Source organism: Triturus cristatus, chromosome 6 (genome assembly GCF_964204655.1).
Source record: "Triturus cristatus chromosome 6, aTriCri1.1, whole genome shotgun sequence".
Lineage (NCBI taxonomy): Eukaryota > Metazoa > Chordata > Amphibia > Caudata > Salamandridae > Triturus > Triturus cristatus.
The window spans coordinates 1,299,224,648-1,299,247,830 of NC_140589.1; the positions used below are offsets into that span (position 1 = coordinate 1,299,224,648).

The window sequence follows — 23,183 nt, forward strand, 5'->3', positions numbered from 1 at the left end:
AGCAATGGGGATTTACTGCTCCAGGGGAAGGTCCCTCTAACCACGAGCCGAGTACACGAATCATTCAGAAATAAAAAAATAAAAAAACACCCATCACTACTAACTAAACAACAATAAAAAAAAGTAAGTAATAAATATGCCTAAATTATAGCAGAGAGGAATTATGTTCAAACACACCTCCATAAAACATTTCTTTCTGAACAGTGCACGGTTCACATATATTCCTAATCCAGTCCAGGCTTTATGTGGATTACTCAAAATTCAAATTATTAGTGACGCAGTCATGATAGGGCTGCGGAAATTGGGCAGGGGCAAATCGCAAACCCGCTAATTTGTGATTATGCAGGGTTTTCAAATCAATTGGTGCACAATTTTTTCCTGATTTTGCGTTGAACCTATTCACATTTTGAAAATCTGCTAATCGAGTAGGCTGTTCCCCATACCAACGTACACAAACAGTTCAAGTGCTCTGTTTGCGTCCATGATTTGCTCACTCATCGTAATCCCATTTTTGGTGCCAGTGAAGTTTTCACCCAAAACAGGATGAGCGGCCCAAATAGGGCCTTATAGTTCATTTCCGGGCGAAACTGCGGGCTGCTTTTTCAAAACAAGCAGGACTATATATGAAAACTTTTAGTTCTGTGTATTTGAAAAGATTGTCAGAGAGCCTCTTCCAGAACTAGGAGTGAATTGCAGATTAAGACTGTGTCAATGTTACCATCATAGCAAGTTCATAGAAGTCAGTGCTTCACAAGGAGATGCAGTGGGTTGTGGTCAAAGGGAAATCGAAGACTCTGCTATGCCAGCAATATGGCTGATAGAAATATTTCAAGCCAATTAAAATGTTTTATGAAGTAAACACAATGTTCTAACAAAGGATGTGAAGTAGTCTATCACTTTTGGTTCAGCGACATTAGAATCTCAGTCTTGGCATGCACAGGAAACTCTCCTTCTTCCACTTTAAGGCATGGTCCAATAATGAAGTAATGTCTGTTGGATTCTCTGGATCGGTTGCCAAGAGGAAGTAAGAATGCATGCTGTGATTAAAGATTTGGGAAAGTCTTCTAGTACTGTATACTAAAAAGAAGACGCGAGGGGAATGATCCTTGAGGAACACCACAAGACTTTTGGCTTGTGTAATATTCGAATGATCCAATCCAGAATTTTTGGCTGTTGTTGGTGAGGAGTGATTGGACACGTATTCAAGCTTTTCCGGTGTCTTATGGCTTTCAACTTTCTCAGTGAAAAATGTGCATTTGTTGGACAACATAAATGCTGGGATGGTGCGATTCTCCGCACTCCCTCAGGAGATGTTGTCTATCATCCTGTTAGCTCACAATGCACCATTTGCAACCTTAGCCTTTCAGGGTAACAAATGTGTGTGCAACCTCAGAATGACACCCCTGATTTCCCATGGAATCATGGTAACAGATCTAAAACTTTTTGGTTCAGACTCCCATGCATACCTAAAGGAAATACGCAAGAAATACACAACCTTCAGTTTCAATATTTATTAAAGCAGTGACATTCTTCAGTAAAATAACGGGTGCTGCAATTAATAATAGAATGAAACATAGTACCACAATTAGCAATACAAGAACTGTGAAGAGAATGAATAATTCCACCTTTGTTATAAAACAATGAATATATGCTGGTATATATGTAGTGCAATATATTATAATGTAGTGTTCTCCTATCTAACGTTCCCCAACCTAGTTTTGCCTAGGGTGGGTGATCTGCAAGAATCCGTGCCGGGGGATCTAGCTCTCCATTACCTGCGGACAAGTGTCATCAGGCTGTCCGTCTTGGTGTAGAGTAGGACAATCCTTGTGGAGATGACATAAATCAGCTGAGTTGGAATTCCGACATACCGCGACTTCGAAGTGTCAGCAGAGTGCTCCTCTGATTTAAACAAGGGAGTGAATTGGTATTTATAATAAGCAGTGCCCATTTTGGCATGTGCAGGTCTTTGTCAGGCTGTAATTGTTTATATTAGCTTGATAGCGTTGTTGCCTTCTGGGCAAAAATAAGCTGTGACATCTGTGCAGTGAACTCTATGCACCATACTGAATGTTCAAGGTGTCATGATAGTGTTCCTACGAAGTTGAAATGTAAGCATATGCAGTTTCGGAGAATCCTATCCTGCACTGACACGTACACAAATGTATGTCAAAAGTCACTGTGTTGCAAAAGAAGGTAACTTAAGAAATGTGAGCATAAAGAGGACGTTGTGTCTAGTCAGGCCACGTGACACCAGTAGAATTGTATGATCACCGGTGTTGTTGGTTGCACAGAGGTCGAGGGAATATAAAAGCTGTCTTGTCCTACTTATCTCTTTCTTCATATTGACTATGGCGTTATTGGCACCCCCTGTGCGGCCAAATCAGCATGGTGTTCACGCAGAAGGTTGTGTAGTCCCTTGTACTGTTGAAGTTGTCTTTTATGTCAATATGACGATGTCCTTTCACTTTCCTACCCTATAAAAAAGCATTCACTCCTGCCTTTCACTGAAGTAGGTTTTTGTGCATTCCCAGGGTGGGGATCTATTAGTTATGGGGTATACGCTGCATTTTGCTGGCTCCTGCCCCATGAAACACAAATCTCTATTTGTTTATTTACGAATTGTGAAAGTCCACTATACTCAAGGATGTCACACATTAGGATGTGGACTCTGAAGTGGTATTTAGGCGAATTGGTCTTTTATAGAACCTAGTGCTTTGCATGTACCTACTTTAATATATTTCCGCATTGGTGATAGTAAGCAAATGAAAAGGCATATGTTTAAGGTGATTCTTGATTCTTAACAGCCCCACCAGGCCTGGAAACTACAGGTCTGGATGACTCAAGGAGATCTTTCCCGGAGTGGGGCTCTGTTTGTATTGGCCTTAAAGGACTTCCAGAGCTACTCGAAGAATATACAAAAAAAGTAACTTCTTTAAGGATAGCCTGGTGGCCATAGATAAATATTTATCAAAAACTGAGACTGAGATGGTGAGGGCCTTTGGTCCAACGTAGTCCATGACAGAGTTGGAGGCCAATGGTAAGGAGCACTCCGGCTTACAAGACTATGCCATGTTGTCTATTCTTTGCTTAGAGACTCAGATGTAACATCTCAAAGGCACAGTTCACGTGGTGCGCCTGAACCACTTGATATAAGTGCTTCTCTCTGAAGATGCATCCCCCTGACATTGATACAGAGATTCTTGAATGAGAACGTCCTACCTGTAGATTTTCTCTGCATTGTTGCGGTGTACAAAACCTCCCGACTTTTTACAAAAATGCCAAAGGTGGTGCTGTCTAGAGAAGTACTGTAATAGCGGAGTTTGCTAGCTCATCAGAAATTGAATTGGTTGGTGCTACACGCCAATGGTGGAAAGTGACCATGGCTTTCGAGAGAATTTTGATCATCTCCCATTATAGAAGGTCTATTGTGATGAGGCATTAACTGCAATCTGTTAAGGAGTTGATTTCAATGAAAATGGAGACAACGTTATGGAATCCTGTGACTCGAAAGGTCGCTTGCAAGGGCAAGTTGCACATCTTTTCACAGGTTGAGAAAGTAGAGACTTTTCAAACTGTGGTCGGAAACAAATGTGAGGCCCACATAGATGGTCTACAGACTGCGCCTTAACTATTGGGCATGATTATTGAACCCCACAATTTAGGTCAGGAGGGCCAGCCGATAAACTATTGCACTTGTGTGATTCCCAGTCAACCTAATTCTTTGGGGAATAATTCACTGCACCCTCTCTGCACTTCTTTTCCTCTCTCCCACCATTCCCCCATGCTCAGCCCTAATTCACCCAAGTCCTGAAATCTTATCTTGGAGGGAGAGTGGTAGCCTAGAGATAATATCCTGAGTCAAATAATAAATCATGTTAGACCTGCAAAAATCAGGAGTGAATTGGGAACCCCCTAATTTGTGATGCACAGGGTTTTCAAATTAGTGAGTGCACAATTTGTCCTTACAATACCTTGAACCCATTGGAATATAGACAATACGCTAATAGCACAGACTGCTCCTCATTCCTAAGTATGCACACAGTTCATAGTGGTATTTTGCTCCCATAATTTTCTCACTAATATTAATCTTATTTTGTGAGCAAGATTACAGGCATTTAAACGTGTTGTTCTGTTTGACTCCTTTTTTGAATTATTAAGAATGTCTGCATTCAAGGTTGTATGACTTTGGTTTTATTATTATGATAAACTTATTTAAACCTAAAATGCTTAATGATGCTTTAAGAAGTCTCTCTTTTCCCAGTAGCTGCTGAAGGAACTATAAAAAATAGTGTTTGCAAAAGAAAAGCAAGACCCGTCCATACTGCGAAGCAGCAATACTGCAAGTTAGTTGAAACTGAGTGTTTGTAATTGCATAGCATAGTTTAAAACTTTACATAAGAGAGAACCGAATCCAAGATTGGTCAGGAGTAGTTTTCCCTCTATCTTTCGGACATTCTCCAGTGTACTGGACAGGGGCACAAGGAAACCTGGATACCATGTTGACTTCATCTATAGAGCTTTCATTCTTTCATGGGGTTTGAACGAAAATTGACTTGTGTCTGAAAGCTGATCACCCCGTTGAAAAAAAAAAAAAAAGAAAATCACGAGCCCTTTTTTTTATCCAAACTTTATCAGGTTTTATTGGTATCTACAAAGCAATGCAATAATAAGACCCGGAGCAATGCAATTGAGCAGTAGTAGTGCACCTTTGTAGAACTGGTGGCAGCAGTATAACTAAGGCACGCTGTTTTCCATTTTTACTGTTTTTTACAGATAAATACAGACAGAAGACCATGTATTTTCCTGTCTGTATTTATTTCTAAATGTAGATAAAAATGGAAATTGTGTTGTGTTTGAGTGATTCTAAATGCTGTCAATCATGACTGCCAGGACAATAGCTGTGCAGATTGACAGGCAAGGGAATTAAAAGAAATTGGCATTTTAATAAAGAGCCTTAAACAGCAGTTGATTTGCACTACCTGGATACAAAAATGTACATATTTTCTTACAAGTGCATATTTTAGCATCTGAGTGTGTATATACCACTGAAACCTGTCAGACGTCCAGGCATGAATGCATATTAACTGTTTACATAAATGCAGAAATATCCACATTTCAGCTTCATTTTTTCACAAAACCTAAAACAAATATGGATAAATACAGGTAAAATTAGCAAAAAATAAATATGGATAAATACAGACGGAAATGACAAAAATATAAATACCATAAAACCGGGAGCCCTTTATAACATGACAAAACGTACCCCTTGTTCTTTATAAGGCTTTTCTGGTGCAGGCCATGCATTACACTGGAATTTGTGGGTCTAACCTTTTCTGCATGACCAACAGAAAATGTCCTCTCTTGGTTATGCAGCAAAAAAGAGAGGGTGGATAAAAGGTAAAGCTTCACAAGGAGATGTTGCGCACCATGATCACTCCTTGGTGCCTGCAGTGACCGAAGATGGCTGCCAACACTTCCTGGTTGAAGTGTTGACTGCCAATCAGTTCTCTGCACGAGATCGAGCGGATTTGTGGAGGGGTCGTGTCCATAGATATACAAATTTGGTTTTCTTTTAATAACTCTAAAACTACTGAATGTATTTACACCAAATAACAAAAAGCACTCTTTTTGGACCAGGAGCTAGCTTTGGTGTAATTCCTTCCAGCAGTTCAGGCTGTAGTAGTGTTCAAGATCCCAATTGGAATTAACATTGTAAATGATCTTATTTTATTTTTTTACACAGCCCCCCTTTTTCTTAGCCCCCACTTGATAGATCACCCTGAAACTTTCCATGCACAATTTTGAAAACGTTTGTGAAGATTCATCAACCAGCACCACAGATATATGCAAGTCAAAAAACGCTTTTCTTATGGAAACTAGGTCCTAACTATAACAGTCTACTGGTGACCCACCGGTAGGTAATATATGTATATGTATGGTGTATATATATTATGTGTTGGTGTTATATCATTTTAGGGCTAGGTTAAGTTACACTATGAGTTGTTACACAGGTTGTAAGGAAAAAAGTGGAAAAGAATTGACATGCAAAATTTTCCACATACCACATACTCCAAAAAGTTAGAATACTTCAATCTCAACATCGAACTCAAAAGGTCAACTGCAACATCTAACTCTCTGTTGAAAAATGTTACTACAATTGTTTTGTCTCACTCTAAGCCTTGCATTTTCAATTCACACGAAGGTTAGGATATTGTGATGTAAATACCATTTGGTAGGTATTGTTCTTTGAGGCATGACCCCCAGAACAGGGCCATATTTTCTCGGTATTCTATTGCTTGTATTTTCTTTTCGAGTTTCAGGAATGGTTTCTTTCACTTCCTGGCTGTGGTTGTCTTAATAAGAAAAGGAACATTTGTCAACACTGAATTGTTTTCTTGCATGTACAAGAAATTACAGGTTTAGCTCCCAGGATGGAAAATAGCCATATTCTGAACACCTCCTTTTGTGTTTGTTCAATTATTGAAACTACAAAAAACGCATTGAGTCCTGTATGCTTGGTGTATTCCATGAATGTATGCCTGCCTTTCAGCTTTGCTCTCAAACTTGCTGAAAGGAGAAAGGAAGTTTTTAGAAAAAAAACAAGCCGTAGCATGGCCGACAATCCTTGCCTTTGTGGTGCTGCACATGAGGGAGCGGAATCACTTACGCATTTTTCAATACATATTAGACAGAACTTCACACTCAACCAAAACAGCACAGGTACAACAATAATGAATTTCACTGTGCTCACAACACTGTTAACCACAACACACCACACACTATCATACAACAGAAAAAATTGAGACATAACTAACTATTGTGGCATCTAATAGCACATTCTTCCACTATGTGCACGAGGTGTGGCAACTGCTTGTTAATCTGTTAGACAAAATGTAACTTAGATGTATTTACGTTCCTTTTTCAAATCTGGGGTTGCACTGGAGTCTGCCGTTAGTCTAAGGGCCTGATTTAGAACTCGGCGAGCGGGTTACTCCGCCACAGCGGTGATGGATATCCCGTCCGCCGAAATAAAAATACCATTAGATACTATGGGATTTATATTTCGACGGACGGGATATCCGTCAGTGTTGTGACGGAGTAACCCATCCTCTGAGTTCTAAATCAGGTCCTTACTCTTTTGAATCTTTATGCTGTTCCACCTGATTCAACTAAATGATTCCTTTGAGCCCCTGTTTTTAGCATATGCAATGACTTTTAAATTGGATGGTAGTCTGCAGTCTCTACAGAAGTAACTTAAGACTTGCATTAGCTCTCGCCCAATTTAATAAGATCAACTTCATAAATCTTGAATGTGGCTAAGACTGAAGTTCTGATCTTTCTAACATTTCTGTGTGGGCCTTAGGGTGGTGACCGGATGCATTTGGTTTTTTTCCAACCCCCCCTCGTAGGTGGTTCAAAACTTGAGCATTGTCTTTAACAATAGGTTGTCCTCTGAGGCTTATATTAATAAACTTGTTTCCACCTCATCAGGAGGATTCTGCCATTTTGCCCACAGCTTTGATGAAAATGTTGGTGTATGTATTGATAACTTCCTGCCTCGATTATTGTAATTCTCTGTTTTTAAGCCGTCCTGGCGACTTGACCAACAGACTTCAGCTGCATCAGAATGCAACTGTTCACCTCGTTCTAGGCTTAAATAGTTGCTCATTTGGTTAATTTTCATTGGTTATATATAAAAAAGTGCAGTCTTTTTAAGGCTGTTTGTGTCACAAAGCCATCCATTTCATCTTTCAGATTAGCACCAGGACATCCCTTTCTGGAGTAAGGATGCACATTTGCAAAAGTAACATAAAATCAAAGCATTACTAAAGTCCTCATTACTAGTTGGGCGGTATAGGGTTGGGTATTTACCACTCCTGGTAAATACTATTATCCAAGGGTAAGAAATTTACCCTCCAAGTCCAAACTTGCAATATACAAAAGAGGTACAACATGCCAAATCATTTTATAATACACCAAATCCAGTGTGTTTTGCCTTTTTTTTAGGCCTTTTCCACCAATACATTACTGCAGGTTGAAATGGTGTGATCATTATTACCAAACTATAACTGCGCTTAGCAATGTTTTCCATTGTGAAGCTATGAAACTTTGAAAATGTAGTGATATTAAAGTCCCATCGCAATAAATATGTTTTAATTATTTTACTATAGAATAATCTGATGTGAGGTGGTGGTGTTATTATTGATCCCAATTTTAATCATTTCATCCACCCTTGAAGAAAGAAAGTTGGAGTGAAGTGGTTCTCGTCTCTGAACATAATCATATTCCTGTATCCAGGCCAATGATTGATTGTGTTTTTTGGCACATCTGTTGCCATTGAGTCTCCTCGATTTCAAAGGTAATATAAAATGAGATGATGTCTAGAGGTTCAGTTGTAAGACTTTTTATTTACTAAACAGGTGAGATTTGACACCAGTTTAATGATTTACATAGAAAAAGTTTATTCAAAGAGAAATCTCATGGTAAGATGAATTATTTTTCTCTGGTCAGTGGTAGGTGGAGGCAAGTATAACAGACCACAAACGGGCACTAAATACTGATAAATCAAAAAAGAAAATACTAGAAAAATTAACAGACGCTAACAGTAGTCTTGTTTATACTTTTTACTCGGCTCCCCACCAAAAATTATTTCGCCTAGATTATTTTTTAGTTACACATAATTTACTTTATGATGCACAAATACAGGTCTATCCCCGAGCAACATCTGACCATGGGCCAGTTGTGCTGTCCATCCAGGCTTTATTTCCACCCTGCAAACCCCGGGACTTTTCTTTTGACCGCAAGCTGCTGTTGGACGTTAAATTTCAAGAACATATGAGTGAGTGGATTAGTGAGTTTTTTACTTTAAACAGGGGAAGCGCAGGCGTTGGGATAGTCTGGGATACGTTTAAAGCAGCCTTCAGGGGGGAGGTGTTCAGCTATGGTTTGTATGTTCAAAAACAGATGCGAAAAATGCTAGAGGAGCTTTACCAGGATTTAGGTACCGCTGAAGAGCTTTTGACACAAGACATTGCACATAACAGGGATACTTATAATACATCAGCCGCAGTGACGCGATGTAAGGCCAAGGTTAACAACTATTGGAGTAAGGAAGCAGCAAAGACTTTTGAGGTCAAGAGACAGGTGTTGTATGAATATGGGGAAGCAAGTGGGAGGTGTCTAGCCCAGAGAATGAGGAACAGGGAAACTGCTCAACGAATTAAAAGTATGAAAAATGACGCTGGGCATTATGAAGAAACCGAGAGTGGCATTTTAGAAGTCTTTAGAAGTTTCTATGCTAGTCTATATGCTGCAGAAGAATATGACAGTAATAGAGCTTTATCCTTTCTCGGACAAAACCTTGGGCCGAAATTGGATCAAGGACTGGCAGATATATTGGAGACCCCCATAGAGATGTTTGAACTAGAAGCGGCTCTTAAAGCATTGCCAGTGGGCAAGGCTTCGGGTCCTGATAAACTTCCGCTTGAAGTATATAAATCTTTTTTCCAAGTTTTAAAACAGGATATGTTAGTTACATTCTGAAAGGCTCAGCAAGGGGAGTATCCTATAACATGGGGGGAAGCGAGTATAGCAGTGTTTAGGAAAAAGGAAAAACCGGCGGACTTACCAGGCTCATATCGACCTATTTCATTATTAAACACAGACGGGAAACTATATTCTAAGATTTTAGCTACCAGATTATCAGAAGTGATCACTCCTCTGGTTTCTATTTATCAGCACGGGTTTATCCCAAAGCGTGGTACAACCGATCATGTTAATCGGGTGATCACTATAATTGATCATGCAAATGTGTCGGGGGATCCACTTAGTCTTATATTATTGGACGCAGAGAAGGCCTTCGACCAAGTATCGTGGGCCTTCTTATGGGACCTGCTGAAATTACAGGGATTTGGGCCAAACTTTATTAAATCAATACAGGTACTTTATCAACAACCTAGTGCACGGATTAATGTAATGGGCCTTCAATCCGCTGCGGTATTAATACAACGAGGGACTAGGCAGGGATGTCCATGCTCTCCACTACTGTTTGCTCTGTATATAGATCCCTTTTTAAGAATGATTGAGCTGAGCAGTAGGGTACCTCCAGTTAGGATAAAAACACAGCAGTACCGTGTATTGGCGTATGCTGATGATGTCGCTGTGCTCTCACCAAGACCGTCTATGGCTATGAATGAAATCGAAAAGCTTGCAAAGAAATATGGATCGGTATCGGGATATAAATTAAATACAGCCAAGACTCAAATACTGTGTATAAATATCAAGTCTTATGCTGACCCACGAGTCTTAGAAGAGGTTTCCTATTTGGGAGTACAGATTTGTGCTGGGGCTTTGGCTACGGTTGAGGCTAATTGGCAGAAGTTGATACAGGGGGTTCGTAAACAATTGGACCAGCTTGAATGTTTACATTTGACACTTGTCGGCAGATGTAATATTTTGAAAATGATGGTATTACCTAAGGTGCTGTATCTTTATAGATGTTTACCATTAGAGATTAGTTCTGTACGTATTTCACAACTGCAAGCAATATGTATGAGATTTATGTGGTCTCAGGGGAAAGAGCGACGGGCTAAGAAATATATGATGCTGCCTAGAGCAGTGGGTGGTTGGGCAGTCCCTGATTTTCTTTTGTATTATTATGTATGTATGTTGCAGCGAATGAATATTTTATTAATTGGTCAGGGACCGGTGGAGTATGCACTACAACCTTCTATATACTCTTTGCTTCTAGGGACTGATGCTAAGAACTGTCTTTTTATTAACATAGACTGGAACTACTACAAACGTACTAGGTTTAAGGTGATAGCTGCCGCATATAAGGTTTGGAAAGTAATAAGGAAGCTATATAACATTCAAAATGTGTCTTTCTATACCCCTTTAATTGCATCGGTATTGCATCCCAATATATGTTGGGATTATATAGTAGTTAACTGGCGTTTAAGAGGATTAACAAATGTGGGGGATGTTTATACACCAGACGGGTTAAAATCTTTCTCTCAATTGAAGAAACAATATCTGTTACCCACTGCGCATTTTTTTAAGTATCTACAGTTGCGTGAGTATCTTGCTAAATTGAAAACTGTGATTGTGTCTAATCCTCTTATTGAGGCAAATAAAAAGTGTTCCCGTATAGGAGTATTATATAATATAATTATCGAGACAATGCCTAACGATCTGGAAACTCATCGTATGAGGTGGGAAGAAAGACTGGAGTGCTCTGAAATACCGTTGGAACTATCGATTGAACTGGCTTGCCGTCTATTTATGTCGGCTAATCTTAAGGCACAACACTATAAGACTCTGTTTTATCTTGATCGAACGCCCGATAAAATCGCAAAGTGGGGAGGAGATCCTGATGGAAAGTGCTTTAGGTGTAATACTTTACACGCTGATGTAGTACATATCTTTGCCACCTGTGTTAAACTATCGGAATTGCTTAGACATATAAATGGGTTCTTGTCTGAGATTCTAGGTGTCACTATACAAGTGTCAATCAGTGAGATCTTACTGGGTATAGATGTAGATGGAGTACGTACAGACCCTGGTAAGGAAGTCAGGTACCTGATATTTATGGCAGCCGCAGTGTTAAGGATCTGTATTGCCTCAGTGTGGTTACAAACTGAAGCCCCTCCATTTGAGATGTGGAGAACTCGCTTCTTGTTTACGTATAATATTGAATATAACCTATATAGTGTTAAGGGGAGGCGGAAAATGGCTTTGGGACAGCTAATCTGGGGTGCTGTATGTACATATATGGACAAGTAGGATGGTCTTGAGTTATTTGGTGCCCTCTATTAACTAATTGTTTTCTTTTTCTCTGTAATGGATGATATAATGGAATTACCTCCTTTTCTTTTGGGTATCAGATGTATCAGCCGTCTCACAACTGTAATCTGCCGAATATTATTGTAATTCAAATTTACTGAATGGAACCTGCATTGTATAACTTATGGAATGTTGGGTTATGTTTTTTTATTATGTACCCGTGATCTCTACTTAATAAAGAAATTTAAAATAAAAAAAACAGTAGTCTTGTTTGGATTTTTTTAACACCAGCATTAAAAAATATGAGGTAGAAGCCCCTTTTTAATTCCCTCATCATTGTATTTACGGCTGTTAGTTATTACCGTTATTATTTGAGGAAAAAATTCAACATCTTTGACTCAGAGAACTCACTGCGCTCTCAGGGCGCGCCCCTCCTCTCTGGTCCTAGATTGAATCGGGCACGGATCTGTGGCAGGACTTTCTCAGTGGTGGCAGTGAAGTTATGGAACACTGTGCCTCTTATGCTGTGGAATAGCTCCTTTCAGAAAGGCTTTAAAGACCTGTTTATGTAGACTGCAAATGACATAACAGCTTTGTGTCTTCTCTCTGGGTTATTGCCAAGTAGGCTGGTGTTTGTACCTATCTTTTGGCGCTAGGTCATGTTTCAGCTCAATAAATTAGAAAAAAAAACAACAAAAAAACAACAAAAAAACACATACATTAAACCCCCCAAAAAATACACATGCCTGTTTAGAAGTGTTGTTGATGCCAAACTTGTGCATTGTATTTGATAAAGTACATCTATGGCAGGCATAACTCATGTTTGCCCGTATGTAGTATTATATAAAAAAGTTAATATTACAGTGGAGAGGTGTGGTGCAGCGGCCAGGGCAGCTGACTTCGGACCACAGGGCTCACGGTTTGATCCCCGGCGGCAGCTCAGCTCAGCACCATGTGACTCTGGGCAATAGCTCACTTAATTTCCCCAGCGCCTTGAGACCCGTAAGGGTGAGTAGTTTGCGCTTTACGAATACGGATTTATCAATGGCTATTTGCATTCATCGTTGGATATGTTTAGAAACTGCAAACAACTTGCTTGTATGTCGGACATAAAACAGTGCAGTCTCAGGGTGGCCTACTCACAGGTATGACTGATTTTAACGTTAGTTTTTTGGGATGTGCATTTTCTTGAATAAAAACTCCATGAAATCAATAGCATAAATAGTGGCAATTTATTTCACTAGGAATCTGGATCCTCTCAAGATTGTATTAATGGTGTAGGAACCTATTATAACCGTATATTGCAGTTAAGCATGCCAACACCTGTTATTGCGAATTTTGTCATATGTTGGAGTACAAATATGCAATCAATTGCTACTCTTTTCAGTTCTCGGCAGGGAATTACATATTTTGTTAACCAGAGTAAATTGAAGGCTGAAAAATATTATATATATTCAGTGAAAAAACCAAAGGTTACAGGCACGTTATAGTTGGGCTGATATTTCACTCATACAAAACTAGAGAAATTCAGCAGTTATAGTTAATTGAGCTAACTATAACTTGCGCCCCTGCACTGTTTATGACCTCGCATATTGCATCATTCATGTCATGGCCAGTGACATCACTGATGACATCCCTGATGTCATCATAAATGCAATGCAGTATGTGTCATTGGTGCTGCGTGTGCAGTGGCCTAGAGGTGTGAGTAGCCAAATGAACACCAATTATGGCTACCTCACCATCCTCCCTACCTTGCATGAGCGCTAGTACACCCTTGTTGTGCCTGAGTTAATTTAGGTTTGGGAGCAATGGCTAAAGGGAAGGGAAAATTGAAGCTGAAGAGACAACTTAGCTTGGGCCTCAGAATGATGGCGTAGAGAGGGATGGGGCAAAATGGGGGCCCGTGTCTTTAACAAAGGGCGAAGGAGACAGAGCTATTTCAAGGCAGTTATTGTGATTAAAGAAGGAGGTGCAGTGCCACTGGAGCCCAAAAGTGTGACGGGGGCTACTGCATCACAGTAATGACAGTCTTAATTTACCAAAGGGGCATAGGGGTCATTTTCCTTAAAGTCCTAAGTCTGAGAGCATTCTTACTGTAAAGAGTAGGGTAGAATTTTGGAGCTAATGGAGCAGGGCCTGTTTTCAGATTGAAGTGATGAACACGGATGGTGGCGAATGGATGAAAGAGGCGGAGGAGTCAGTCTGCTACTCAGGGTTGTACCTGTCGTTAGTGCACGAGGTACAGTTGCATTGGAGTCCATGTGTGCGAAGGGCTCATAAAAACGCCAATTATCGGAGCAGTGTTTTTGGGTGAATTTCTATTCTTGTTTGATGCATTTGTTCTTTTAAAATGTCTCTCATTTAGAGTTGATTATGAACTACAGAGTAAGTACCCGTTATATAGTCTCATTCATTTGCTCTCCCACTGCCTCATCCCTGCCCCTCTGGCTCCCCCAATCCTTACTCTAACATTTCAGAGGAGGGCCAGACTTCAAAAGATTTTTCTTAAGAGGGGGAGGGTGGGGGGGGGGGGGGTCGAAGAAAAGTGTTTGAAGACCTCTGCTATTTGTGGTTTCCTGTTTGATATTGACCAATAGTTCTAAACATAACCCCAGCATGTCTACAATTTGAAAGATCCCTTCTCTTTGGGGTACTTGGATAACACTGTGGCCTTTGGGGCTGTCCCAAGACAGCACTGGTGACCGTGAGCAAGAACCATAACATCCTAATGGATTGCAGTGTTTGACTTAATGTCCGACCGGAGCTGTTGCAATTAGCTGTTTCTACCAATGGAAGCTGATGCAAGCATTCTGCCACACCTTTCTTTTTCCCATCAAGTGGATACTGCCATGGCTTAAGGCCTTTCTTGGATAGTCTGTTCAATTGGTATTTACTCTAGGCTGCCGCAGCAGTCGTTAGGGCACCTCCAGGGTGTCAAAAGATACTTCTCCTGCATAGTGCAGAATGACACTTCTAGCCATGATTCCCCAAAATTACATCTAACCCACATTGGTTTACCATGAACAGGTTCGGTAGAATTGTGTTATTCTGCAAGTGCAGCATGTTCTGCATGATTGTGGATTTTTTGCGCTTGCCACATAATTCACCATCAGTCGCAAAGTTTGCAGATTTCAATAGCAAACAAAATCTAGCTTAAAAAAATCAAGTTACTAAAATAAAAAGGGGGACACCTGTTTCAAACATGTAGAGGCAAACTGTTTGGAAAGGTTACTTGGTCACCTTTGAGCTGCTGAATGTTGTATGGTTGTGAAACAATTACTAATGAGATGACATTTTTGGCAAGGCAGTAAAAATAGGCGGGGCTTAATTTGAGCCCATACCTGCCGACTTGAAGAACAATCACACAGTGTGAGGAAGGGGCGGGACCTTGAATAATGCGGGACCTCGTGCCGAGAAGTATCTGCCAGTCTTTTTTTAACTCCTTCTTGCCCCCAAGCCCACCTCCTCAAAAAAAAAAAAACCCTTGCTGAGGCTGGTGCCGATGCCTTGGAGAGCTTTCACACCACTTAATGGACATCAGCAGTTCAAAGCCTTGTAAAACGTAGCGGGCATTTTTTGCTCGCTCGCGGTCCTCAGCGTCAAGTTGGCAACCTCGAGCGAGCAAAATCAACATCCAGGTGAGACTTTTTCCTCGTTCGCGATCGGCAACTTCAAGTTGACGATTGCGAACATGGAAAATAAACCTCCCGGCGAGATTCTCAACGCGGGGAGGTCAGGTTTCTTATTGCGAGTGGTCGCGTATGCTTGCGACCGCTCGCGATGAGAAACTACCAGTCCGCGTTGAGAAAGCTGCCACTCGAGTACAAATCTACTTGAGCGGCAGAAAACGACTGCTTGCACTGTGCATGATGCCGTGCGCAATGATTGCACAGTGCGGACAAGCATCCGGCACTGTGCAATCATTGCGAACAGCATTTCCCTACCGCACTACGCAGTTCGCGTAGCTACGCGTAGCATGCGTAGTGCAAAGTGCACTTCGCGTAGCTGCACGACTACGCGAACTACGCCCAGGGTTAATAATTTGACCCTCCTTTGCCGCATAATAGCAAAGGCCATGACTGTGAGCAAGAGAATATACTTCACAAAGCCTACTGCCAGGCAGACCCGCCCATTGAATCCACTAACGTTCTTCACTACCTGCCGTCATCAGACTGCGGTGGTCTGATTCACAAAGCAGCTTTCTGACATCAGTAGATGTGACCTTTTCTAAGAGATTAAGCTCTGTGTGACACCTGCTGATTTAAAAATATCAGGGAATCGGGCCACATCAAGGATTATCCCGGTCACCTCAGATGCCGAAGAGACCCGAAATATGGCTGTGACTCGGTAATCCCATGCAGTGCCTAGAGTACACTGCGTTCATGTCTAAGCACCGTCTCACAACTGCGCAGATACGTTCTGCCCTTTCTATGTTAAACATGATCAGCACATCATTTATTTGATGCTTCTCTTTTTTACTCTTTATTAAAAACCACGTATGCCGATTTGTGGAACGCTCCTTTTTATGTGGAATGCCTTCATTACTATCCTACCACCGTCAGCGTGTTATGTACTTAAGGAGTCCATCACCCACTGTGCCTTTGCCGATGTTTACCGTGCGGATTCTTAATCAGAACCACACATTTGCCCCATCAGCAAAATAGAAACGGTTGAAGAGCGTTCATGCATTTGCAGCGTTTATAACCTGCCGCCAGCTGACCTCCGAAGGCGCGAAGATTGAGAATTCGTTTCGCGGCGCTAATAAATTTAACTATTTTAAGTCCATTTTGCAAACCGCATCCCTGCCTATTGTCAATTTGTATTTAAATTATATACAAACTGGTGTCGGGTTAAGTCTGACAGTCTGGTTACCGTGTGCTGACTTTGCACTAATTGTAAACTTTTCCTATCCGTTTACATAATAAAATATTCTCTGGGTGTATATATGCTTAATATTTGGAATGGCGACTGTTCAGCTAGCCTTTTACGCTGTGTGAATTCTAAATCTGGAAACTGTTCTCCAAGTATGTGGAGCTCATTAAAACATTTGCAGCCCAATAAGATGGCTGCATCCAAATATTCATTAATGCCCCCTGCAGTCTTGGAACTCCTTTCTATTAATAAAGCGCCGAAGCTGTCAAAAGATGGCACCAATCTCCTAATCTGAACTGACATAGCTTTCGAGCCCAGATCATCAATCAAGTTTTATTGGCACTAACAGAGCCAAGCTGCTATCTGTCATTGAAAACTTTGTGGTGGTGACAAAAACCGGTGCCGCAAATGTGCTGCAGGTGTAACTTTCACTCAGGAACTATTTCTGGGAGGCGAGCGGGCTGCTTGCATGGGACGAGAGCGCCCTCTCGAGGTCAGTGCCTTTGAAATCTACATCTGCGCAGATATTTGCAACGAGCAAGGCTATGCGGCTAATTGAGAAACAGAAATTACGTATGCTGATGTGGAAGTCGCCCGGTGGCATCAAGTTTTGTTGATTTTTTTTTGTGGGGGGCGGGGTTGAAGAAAGTATAGAGGTTTCCGATGGCTTGCGAATGCATTATATTACATGTATTGCGAGCCTGTCCTATTATTGAAATGGCTTATTTAAGATTCGTGGCTGCAGTGAGCCCTCCAGGCAGTTGCGATGGCATTATTCCTTTGGTACAGCGAGCCGGTGTGACGTCGGTCGCTGCTGGCAGGAGTTATCCGTTGACAGCCCGGCTTCAGCAGTATGTAGGACCAGCGTCTTGTACATCTGAGAAATCGAGACAGTCTCTGCCTATGCTCCCAGACTGCCTGTAACACCCAGGACATAGCAGGAGTCAAAGCTCTGATTTTCTCCGCCTTATAACACACTGGACTTATGATGTGACACAATGGTTGTACAACACTATGGGAAAAAGGTGTACACAACTGACAGCGTATACACATTTCATTTGCACAGTAAATGTACACCACTACTGCATTATGGGTATACACTACTTTGCACCATGAATATCCACCGCTCTTACACCGTGGGTGTTCACTACTATTGTACAATGGGGATTGGACATGATTGTTCTATTGTAAAGTGAATATTTATGCACCATCATTGCACATTGGATATGTACTTCAGTTATACATTTGGTATAGACCACTAATGCACACTGCAAATGTAACTCACGGTATTGCACAATTGCTACACACTAAAGCAGCATCACATAGTTCCATGGATTCACCTGGATTGTCGCGTGCTGACTCCTAAAAATATCCAATGTGCCAAAAATTGCACGGAACTGGGGTTTGCGAGTTTATGCCAAACAAAACTGATGTAAGGTTTTGATATATTTAGGACAATCATTTGTTTTTATTAGAAGGGACGATTTTGTATGTGTCCTGCCCACGCTATGGTTCTGGTTTGTGGACAGACACAATGAAGATCTACTACGCTGTGTTATTATTGTTTACACATAGTATAAGGATGGAAGATAACCACAAGGCTTGTAGAAAACACCACAGTGCGTTTTTCCCGATGTGTGGGGTTTTGGACTTGGCGTGCCCGGTTACACCTACTATGCACCTGAAGTGTTATGATGGCTGAAAGACTCGCTTGCTATGTAGTGCTGTGTGGATATGTCGCGCGCGGTCACAGCCTGTCAGTCATTCGGCTTCCTGCAGAAACCCGCAGCGGCCGCAGGAACTTAGCACAATGAGCGCCAGATGCGTCACGGTGACAGCAGGCAAGCAGGCACCTCGGAAGGTGGGTTCATTAAAAGAGCTCTGGGATAAGCGCCGCGCACTCGAGCCAGCCCCACTGGAAGACGCGAGCTGCCGATGGCGGTGACCTCGGAGTGCAAGCCACCGAACTATAAACAGAAGGGCGAGGAGAGCCATTGGCCGCGGCGAGGCTTGTTTACTGTCCCGGGCTTCTCTCTTTTTTTAAGTTTACCTAAATAAGTGCGCTCGGCCCGGGCTGGGCGACTGCGCGCCGCCGAACAAGGCGAGGCGGCCGCAAGGCGGGCACTGCACACCCCCCGCGCATGGGCTGCTGCTCTGAAATCTGGTACACCTCGGAACACGCAGTGGGATTTGGCTCGTGCCGCGGGATACTCCTTGCTATTTTTTTTCCCTTTAACTTTGCTCATCTCAGACACCAGCGCTGGGGATTCCAGTTTATAACAACAAACAAGGTGAGAGCTTTAATTGTGTCACTAAGACTGATGATGGATGGATGCTGGTTCAAGAAGGTACTAGGAAAATGTGTATACAACTCAGGCGTGCCCTGTACCAGCCTCCAAAAAGTATGTCAACTCGGTTTTATGTTATTCTTTACCTAAGGAGGAAGAAGTTTCTGATATTTTTTTTAGTTTAGCATTTGTACTACGATAGTGCATGTTTATTTCAAATGTCAAACATGTAGCACGCTATTAAAATGAACAATTTTAAGTTTTACTCATGTCATAGATTACCTATAAATTACTTACTATGAACGCTTGTTTGAAATATAATAGCTTAAAAAGATTGTGTCGAAATGTGATATTGTACACTGTATTCATCACGTTTAGCAAATTGTGCTGATACCTTTAAGCAGGTAATGAACCTGTTTTTGCTGTAAATAATGGTCATACTGTTATGGCGAGGCAATCAATTTTAGTACACAAATATAGTTTGCAATAATTACCTATCATAAAATATGTTTCAGGACGTATTCGTTCCTCTGAAAAACTTTTAAATATTTATTTATACTGAGAGGTTTTGCCAGGTGTTCACAAAAAATGATTACAGATTTCGAAACTAGTGGCATTGAATCCTGGCTTCTCCTTTTTATCAAACTGTTTGATCTTGTACAAATAAGTGATTCACTTTGTGCCTCAGTTACCTTATTTGGCCAAGAAAAACGGGAGCAGTGCACCTCGAGGCGTTTAATTTCGCAGCTCGGACTACACAAGGAAAGCGCTTCCGTATATTTATTGCAAGTGTTTATTCGTTTCTAACTATATCTGATATTCATCTTTTTGTTATAGCGCTACAGAACTAATTTAAGCATGTTTATTGAAAATATTTAATACAACACCTGGTCTTTAATTCACTGATCATTTAATATAGTACAAAATAGTTTTTTCCTTCCTGTTTGATGTTTCCCAGGTAGACGCGAATCTGCTTGTGTTACAGGTGCACTGGTGTCAACCAGCGAGTTTGAAAAACGTCTTTTGTTTGGGTGATTTTGTTCCCACAATTGTACTTCCTCCTCCTGCTAGTTCTTATCGCAGGTCGTGGATCTGCTCACCTGCGAAACTAAATTTCCTTGTGAGAGGAGCCGGCGTGTATATTTCGTGGGGGTGGAGGGGGCCTGTGGAGGGTGGGAGCATACGCTGCTGCCGTCAGGCCTTCTTTAATTTAGTTCCTATGGTCTGGTGACCCGCGAGCCCCAGTGTCCGGTTACACGCGTCTTTTCTCGGGCTGCCAACTGTTCTCCAAGGCGCACTTCAGATGAATGATGTGTAAGACGCCGGCGACTCTTTAGTTATTCGTTCTCCCCGGCATTAGGAGGTTTCTGCGCAGAGCGGTCTTGGCGTGCCCGCCGTAAGATGTTTTTATATTGTTATCTCTAAAACGTGCAGAGAGCGGCGTTGCGCCTCACACGTCTGACCAGTGACGGCTTTGGTGCAGGAGGCGCGGACGTCAGAGGGACACAGACGCTTGACGCAGCGCTTGACGCAGCGTCTGTGTGCGTGTCACGCTTGTGCTTTGGAAGCCTGTCTCGGCAGATCCTAGGCCGGTGTACAGCATGTCTCGGACTCTCTCCCTCACGCATGTTTACAACATTATTTCGACTGGCAATACTGAACGTTTTTGGTTTGTCAGGAAGGAGCCACTTGTGTTCTGTCAGCTTAATTTTCCTTTAGCACCAAATACTGTTTTGTATTGTTGTCTTCTTTTTTATTGCAATTTTGTTCTAATTATTGGTACTTCCGTTCTTATCTTTGTCATTCTGCATTAGTATTTGTTTACTCTTCATGGATGAAGGTTTTTTCTAGTGTGCATTTGAATGCCAAACCTCTGCTCTTGAGATTATCATCACAGCTCGCACTTTTTGCTCAAATTCATCACAGATATTGATGGCTACAAATGCGGCATGAAGCGGCGAGAAGATTCTCGGGACTCTTCAATTGTGTTTAGAAGAAGGAAAGCCACAGTTACTGTTGACAATCCTAGCAGGATCTGTGTGTTACCAAGTCACTCAGTTATAGAAAACATATTACAGGGCACAGCAAGGATGTCATTTTTACATCTGCTTGCCTATATTTTAAAATTGAGGCTGCGACACCCAGCTCCCATAGTACCTTGTCTTGCAATTCACCTTTTATCATGCTCTGTGTGTCAAACCACTGCACCAAAAGTCAGAAACAGACCAGAGTAGAATGACAGCTGGCAACATAAAATTGACTGGCTTCAATATTGATTTATTCATTTTCATATAAGTATTCATTTTAAAGTTGCGTTTTTCTACCTGTATTTTAGTAGAGTGCACACGCTTCACACAGGCAGTTGAAGAGTTCCAGACAGTATAGTTTAGAATGAGTCAAGATTGTTGTGAGCATATCTGCCCTTTTCCAGTGGCACATTTTATGCAATTTTAGGGTTCTCATCTTACACCCCAGCATCAATCGTTTGCTTTAGCATCCGTCCATTCCAGCTCAGTACTGCCTCCATCTTAGAAGCCCTCGGTCTCTCTGCTGGTATTGTGCTTTCTCAGCATGCTCCTATCCATATCGAACACCCATTCTTCATCAATATTCCTTCACCTCCATTTCCCCTCCTTTTTACCACCAACTCTCACCTGCCCTCGCCCAGCCAGCCTCAGCACTCTATATTTTTCCACTCTGCACTCCATCACCGTTCCAACTATCATCTTTACTACCAATGTTTTCTTTGTGTTTTCTGCACATAGGAAATTTATCTCCTTCAAGCACTTCATCAATGCCCTAAGCATTTCACTTTTTTACTTTCTGCACCAGGGCTTTAAGTAGGACGGGGCTCTCCGGGTCTCAACCCCGGTAGTATTTTAGAATGGACATTGAAAGGGGTCTCTATCTGGCTCTAAGTCAGGAGTGCAACTTGACCCAAACTTGAGGGGGGGCTGACAGTAGAACTAAACAGTGTTGGTGGGACTACCATTTTGCACACTGGGAACTGAGAAAGCATTAGAATACACTTTTAGAAGGCCAACAGATTTAGGTTTAATTGACTAACACATAGAAAAAAAGTATGTCCATCCCTGTTCTTTCCTGCATTAGCAAATTAAAGCCAAATCTTTTGCCTTCCCAAATGCATTCCCCTGAGACACCTTGCACTGCTAAAGCTCAGAGAGTGTCCACCAGACCTGCGAGTATCAGATGTCTGCAAGATGGTTGGTACCAAGTGAGTCCTGTGCATGTCAGCACTGAAGGCTTACTAGAAAACTGTATTTTCTGATTAAAAGTAGCATGAATGGTGTAATGCTTCCAGTGAACAAGAAGATGTGTGTGAGAGAATATTCCAATGTGCCAAATAAAGTGCGCCCTTAGACACAGAGAAGTAGACTCGAGGTATGCAGATAAAACCGGGATAAAGAAAATCATGGGAGCTACTTTCTAGCTGTCACAAAATACGATGAGCTCAGCAACAGCTCAAAAGGAAGGGGTATCCACAGAGAATAATAAACTGGCTACCTGATCACAATGTGTTACACATATGCCGAGGCACTTCCAAAGTCAGTCCAAGTCTGTATAGTATGCATTAGCCATCATCATAAAAAGAGGACGTCCACAAGATGTTCTTTATTTCCTTTTATGTATCCTTTATTTTCTTGCCACAATCGAATCATAAGCAACAAGCAGCCGACATGTGTTTCGTCCAAAAGGACTTTCTCAAGGCAGCAATGAAAAATTTAATTCTTTTTTGTATACGGTAAGTCGTAGCTCCAAATAGAAGAGTTTCAAGGAACGAGCGTAAAAAGCAATCTGTAGTGTGGGAGTCGGTGCATAGCCGCTCCCGCTATGGTGGTTCATTAGTGGCACGCCTTGATAAGCCTACAGTACTGGCGACTATAGACTCGTCCTGGTGTAAGACGCAGAGACACCTCCAAAGGTCGTTTGGCGGTGTCTCGGCGTCCTACACCAGGACAAGTCTATAGTCACCAGTACTGCAGGCTTATCAAGGGCGTGCCCATGATGAACCACCGTAGTGGGGGCAGCTACGAACTAACGCCCACACTACAGGTTGCTTTTTACTTGCATTTTTTAGGCTCGTTCCTTGAAACTCTTCTATTTGGAGCTACGACTTGACGTATACAAAAAGAAAGACATTTTTCATTGCTGCCTTGAGAAAGTCCTTTTGGACGAAACACGTGTCGGCTGCCTGTTGCTTATGATTGGATTGTG

The 23,183-nt window shown here is 41.7% G+C and overlaps 1 protein-coding gene across 14 annotated transcripts in view; it reads left to right on the forward strand.

Annotated features, from left to right (window-relative positions):
• EYA4 (EYA transcriptional coactivator and phosphatase 4) overlaps positions 1-23,183 on the forward strand; it is a 671,943-nt gene that overhangs the window by 263,689 nt on the left and 385,071 nt on the right. For 4 of the 14 annotated variants that reach the window (XM_085612256.1, XM_085612255.1, XM_085612260.1 and 1 more), the window contains exon 1: positions 18,654-18,950. The exons of 8 other annotated variants lie outside the window; for them this stretch is intronic. In XM_085612256.1, the coding sequence (XP_085468382.1) occupies positions 18,801-18,950 (150 nt within the window). In that variant the 5' untranslated portion in view covers positions 18,654-18,800. Of the gene's footprint in view, positions 1-18,543; positions 18,951-23,183 lie in introns of those variants that run through there. 2 more of the 14 variants (XM_085612261.1, XM_085612266.1) reach the window with 2 other exon arrangements.